At 51.6% G+C, this 5,321-nt stretch overlaps 1 protein-coding gene across 1 annotated transcript; it reads right to left on the bottom strand.

Moving 5' to 3' along the window:
• Positions 1-1,673: 1,673 nt before the first annotated feature.
• LOC123168117 (phosphomannomutase/phosphoglucomutase) lies at positions 1,674-4,603 on the bottom strand. Its single transcript, XM_044585983.1, has 5 exons — positions 3,833-4,603; positions 2,495-3,484; positions 2,259-2,371; positions 2,018-2,158; positions 1,674-1,939 (listed from the first exon to the last, which is right to left on the bottom strand). The coding sequence occupies exons 1-5, from the start codon at positions 4,394-4,396 to the stop codon at positions 1,873-1,875; spliced, it is 1,875 nt and encodes a 624-aa protein (XP_044441918.1). The 5' UTR covers positions 4,397-4,603; the 3' UTR covers positions 1,674-1,872.
• Positions 4,604-5,321: the final 718 nt, after the last annotated feature.

Genomic DNA, 5,321 nt, shown 5'->3' with positions numbered 1-5,321 from the left:
CCATGATTTTTTTAATTCATGAACTTTTTTTTAATTATGAACTTTTTTCAAATTCGTGAACTTTTTTTTATTTTCGTAAGCTTTTGTCAATTTTGTTTGAACCTTCTCGAATTCGTGAACCTTTTCATGTTCATGAACTTTTCTCAAATTTGTGACCTCTTTTTATTTTCATGAACTTTTTTTCATTTTGTAGGCAGTACTCCCTCTGTTTCTAGATATAAGTATTTATAGAGATTTTCTAGAAACTACAGAAAAATGTATAGACATATTTTAAAGTGTAGATTTCACTCATTTTGCATTGTATGTAGTCTACATTGAAATCTTTAAAATGACTTGTATTTAGGAACGGATGGAGTACAATCTTGAGCATGTAGTTGTGCCTTCTTTATTGCCACCTAGGATCTGACCTGAATTAATCATTTAGTATATATAGAGTGTGGAAAGGCTAATGTCTACTTCACAAATTTCTGTACTTCGCCCTCCACAACCATGCCCATCACCGACGAGGCTTTTTGCGCCCGCCACTGCTAACTTGTTCTACAATAGTGTATTGTTTTCCTCTTTGTTAAGCCATGACGAGCAATTTTTTGTAATCCATTTGTGTGGTGGGGCCATCTAGTTAAACGGTGGTGTTTTCGGCTTGTGGGGCCGAATGTCTCGAGGTAGCTGGTTCTGCTTCTATTTGTTCAAATTCGTGGACTGTTTTGCGTGTGTGGTCGGTCTGTTGTGTGATATTTGTTGTGTGATATTTTTGCTAGTCAGTGCCTATTAAATTCTTTGGGGTATCTCTATTCCTTATGCTATATGTGTTCATGAGTTGGTGTTTAGTTGCGGCTGGCTCCTATAGGAGGGGTTTGTTGTCGCCATTGTTTTCCTCGAATGCTGCTCTCACCTGCATACCCACATCAAATCATCACTCACACTTCATCACTTATCAATTTTTGGCTTACATTGACCATCTTCCGCCAAAAGAAAAAAGAAGATATGATACACAAAGAGGCAAAACAAAGTCGGTCACCAACAGTGCTTGGGCCAAGCCCATCTAGACTCGCATGCGAAGGATGTAACTATAGGTGGACGCAGAGGAGCGCGGCATTTTGTCTAGTACTGTAGTACATAAACGATGCGGCATGCCTTGCTTGGCCTTGTAGAAGTTAACCTAGTTTTTTTAGTTGAGTTAACCTAGTTGTTAGTGCAGATAGAAGCATCGTGGCGTTGGAGCCATCCAAACAAAACCTCGTGGCGTCTTTTTTTTCTTACGAATTTGCACAGTCAGTGGACATATTCTTGTTCATTGTCAAAATATTTCATATTTTCTTATTATGATGTTATGTTATTTCATCTTCTTACTTTAAGAAATTCAAATTTGCACAGTCAGTGGACACCACAATTATTGGTTGGTAATCACTATGGCCATTTTATATAATATTACCTATGTCCAAAATATAATACCTTTTGGCAGTTCAATTTGATATTTAAGAATATAGGAGATAGAATTTAATATTTCTATAAACGAAGACTTCCCTGTTGTTATCAACAATGTCAGATAGACTCCGGTATGGGAGCGGCAACGGTGACACGTCCGCGGCTCATTCTGATGGTGACAATGGTCGTTTGATGGTCCATGGACCTTGATGTAATTTTTATTACGATTGAGGTGCTTTGTATTTTCATTGAATCTTTACAGCAGGTCCGACCCTTTTCACAAAAAATAAACATATAATGTGTTATTCTTTCTTTGAAAAAAAACAAGATTTCTATTTGAGGAGAACATTGTAGCCAATGTTCAGCATGTAGTGGTATGCTCTTTATTGCCACCTAGGATCTGGCCTGAATTAATCATGTATATACAGAGTGTGGCGAGGCTAAGATCTACTTAACAAATTTCTGTACTTCGCTGGTGTCAACAAACTCATTTACTCCACTTGTCAACAAAAACCTGGAATTAGGAAGCAAACAATTTTACTCACTGTATCAAAAGAAAGTGAATACAATGACTTGTAGCTGTTGTGGATACCTTTCAAATAGATCCACTGCCATGGATCTGCAACCACCGGGAACACAAGACTGCAAGTTGAGTGCTATATTGGGGTTATGAACGCTTTGGCGAATGTGAACCCACCCAAGTGGCCTCTGAGACTCGTCATAGAACTTTGCTCTGCTTCCATCAATGAGAGATTTAGTTAAACCTAGAGTTAGGAAGTTGAGTGGTCTTCATATACAGGACTTGCATTTTCGCAAATCAACCAGCGGCATACCTGTACATGTATGCGTCAACGTCGATTGGATGGTCGTTGTTGTCCACAAGGCATCCCTCATCAACCGAGCAGTCGCCACAATCATCCAGCACCCAGCCGCTAAGTTTCCCTTCCTAAACCATGTGGAGAAACAGATGTAAGACTACATCAGAAGAAGAATGTACGTAGACCTTCCGATTATTCGTTAGCTAGCTTCATCGATCATGCAGCAGTAGTAAACTGTTCTCGAGACGCACCTCGATGTATTTCTTGAAAGCCTCGACGGCTTCGATGCCCCGCTGTTTCGCGCTCTTGGGCTCGCCCACGATGTCCATCCTCAGCAGCACGGACTCGGCGGGCTCCTCGAGGTCCCGGATGAGGCCCCCGACCCCGCCCTCCAGCCCGGCCAGCCTCATCCGGACCATCTCGATGATGATCTTCACCACCATGTACGCGCCGTCGTCGAGGAAGTGGTTCTCCCTGAGCGCGCCGTGCCCGGTGGTCTCCATCATCACGTGCGTCTCCACGCCGTCTGCGTTGAGCTGCATGCCCTTGTCGATCACGTTGCGGTAGCCGACGCGGTACAGGCAGTGCCGCCCGCCCCGCGCCTCGATGAACCGCGTGAGCCCGTCGCCCGCGCGCGCGTCCGTCACCACCGTCGTCCCGGGGTGCTCCGCCAGCACGATGGCGGAGATGAGCGCGATGAGGCGGTCCCCGTTGATGGCGGCGCCCGCGTCGTCCACCACGCCGCTGCGGTCCACGTCCGTGTCGAACACCACGCCGAGGTCGGCGCCGCGGGACAGCACCGCGCCGCGCGTGAGCGACATGGCCGTCGCGTCCTCCGGGTTGGGCATGTGGTTCGGGAACATGCCGTCCGGCTCCAGGTGCAGGCTGCCGGTCGTGTCGGCGCCCAGCTTCTCCAGCACGTCCCACGCGAAGAACCCGCCGCAGCCGTTGCCGGCGTTCACGATGACCTTGAAGCCCTCCAGCGGGGTGTCGTAGTGGGTCGGGTGGGCGACGCGCTCCTTGATGATGTCCCGGAGGTGCTGCGCGTAGGCGCTCATCAGGTCGACGCGCATGACCACCGGGGGCATGCCGAGGCCGCCGCCGCCGAGCCCCATCTTCCTCGCGACGTACTTGCGTGCCGCGCGGTCGCAGATCCCTTCGACCTCCACCGAGGATAGCCCGCCGCGCTTGGTGAAGAACTTGAGGCCGTTGCGGGTGTAGGGGAGATGCGACGCGGTCATCTGCGGAATGCCATTTCACCATTGGGTAAGATGTTTAAAAAATGCACCTTCTCCTCTCCGAATCTTTACACGCAGCAATGCAGGGAACTTAACACTTGGTGTCACTCACACAATGTTCCATTTGCTTCTTTTTCTAGGGAATGTTCAATTTGCTATGACCATAGAAAGCTATCTTGTCACCGTGGTAAACAGATGAACTAATTTCGGGCCGCGTTTTTTTTAATGCGTTGACCATGCAAAACATGGGCTGTTCTTCCTTAATTAGTTTGACTAAGCTGAGAACCACGATACCATTCACCATCACTGTAAACGTAAAAGAAACCAGGAGGACGGGGTAATTGAGTGCACCATAATGGACGCGTCGTAGCTGAAGCGAGGCAGTATGGTGCTCATGAAGCACGCCGGCGTGGTGGCGAGGCCCATGTCGAAGACGGCGCAGCCCGCCTTGGCCAGCCCCGCGAACAGCACCGCGCTGAGCCGCGACCCGGACAGCCGGGGGTCCCGACCAACGGACACCCGCAGCTGCTCCCCCTCCTCGCCCTCACGCTCCCGCCGCTGATCCCGCAGCCACTCCCCGAAGCTCTCGCCGATCACCTCGACGGCCAGCGGCGTGAGGTCCACGGCCCGGCCCTTCTCGCCTTCCAGCGCCACTCCGCGCACGTCCGGCCCGTTCTGCAGCCTACGGATCACGTCGCCGTCCTCGCCGCCCGCCGACGCCCCGAGTGTAGTGCTCTCCAGCTGCCCGCTGCCCGTCGCCGCGGGTCGGCCGCGGGAGCTCGCTGTGGCTCGTATCACCTGGCAGCACCTCCTCCTCCCACTCCACGCGCGAGGAGGTGGCCGGAGCGCGCCGCCCGGCCGCCTTGCGTGCTCGCATGGCTGCAGAGCGGCCGGAGGAGCGGCGATGGTAGCCATGGCAACGTGCTAGAATGCCGGTACCGGCAGTGCAGGTGACTCGACGAAATGGCACAGCACAATGGCGGGCGGTGCACGCAGGCGATTGGTATGTGATGCGCGCGTACTGGACTGGAGAAATATCTGCGGCAGGGCGTGCGGAAGGCAGCAGCTAGCTGGTGGCCGCATCGCCGGAGGGATATTCTGCACGTCGGGACGCGGCGGAGGCTGCGCGGACATGATAGACCGTGTGCGGTGGAGGCGCTGCCGTAACAGTTCTGTGGTGCTGCTGCCATCGAGCCTGCGAGCTGCGACGTACGTAACTGGCATGTGTTGCGAGTGTGACAAATGGCAGCTGGAGTGGCCAAAACTGAAAAGGACTTGCCGTGGTTTCAAGGATCGGTAGGTGCTGCCGCAGAGTCATATTGCGCGGTTCCGTGATGTACCCGTTGATCTGGGGCCATTCATTTGTTCTGAGATTCGTAAAACTGTATGGCCTGTTGGGAATCGTAGCATAATTTTAAAATTTTCCTACGCTCATCAAGATACATCTATGGAGTATACTAGCTACGAGGGGAAAGGAGTGCATCTACATATCCTTGTAGATCGCGAGCGGAAGCGTTCCAATGAACGTGGATGACGGAGTCGTACTCGCCGTGATCCAAATCACCGATGACCAAGTGCCGAACGGACGGCACCTCCGCGTTCAACACACGTACGGTGCAGCGACGTCTCCTCCTTCTTGATCCAGCAAGGGGGAAGGAGAGGTTAATGGAGATCCAGCAGCACGACGGCGTGGTGGTGGATGTAGCGGGATGCCGGCAGGGCTTCGCCGAGCTTCTACGCGAGAGAGGTGTAGCAGGGGAGGAGGGAGGCGCCCAAGGCTGTGTTGTTGCTGCCCTCCCTCCCCCCCCTTTATATAGGCCCCCTGGGAGGGAGGGCGCCG

The sequence above is a fragment of the Triticum aestivum genome, chromosome 7D (genome assembly GCF_018294505.1).
Source record: "Triticum aestivum cultivar Chinese Spring chromosome 7D, IWGSC CS RefSeq v2.1, whole genome shotgun sequence".
In the NCBI taxonomy this organism is placed as follows: Eukaryota; Viridiplantae; Streptophyta; class Magnoliopsida; order Poales; family Poaceae; genus Triticum; species Triticum aestivum.
This window is presented reverse-complemented; position numbering and strand designations above follow the sequence as displayed.

Excerpts from the sequence above, each read along its gene's own strand:
- LOC123168117 (XM_044585983.1), bottom strand. The coding sequence starts at position 4,396 with ATGGCTACCATCGCCGCTCCTCCGGCCGCTCTGCAGCCATGCGAGCAC. Across the intron at positions 3,485-3,832 it reads GCTACGACGCGTCCATTATG|ATGACCGCGTCGCATCTCCC; the intron begins GTGCACTCAATT and ends GGCATTCCGCAG. Across the intron at positions 2,372-2,494 it reads CTTTCAAGAAATACATCGAG|GAAGGGAAACTTAGCGGCTG; the intron begins GTGCGTCTCGAG and ends CACATGGTTTAG.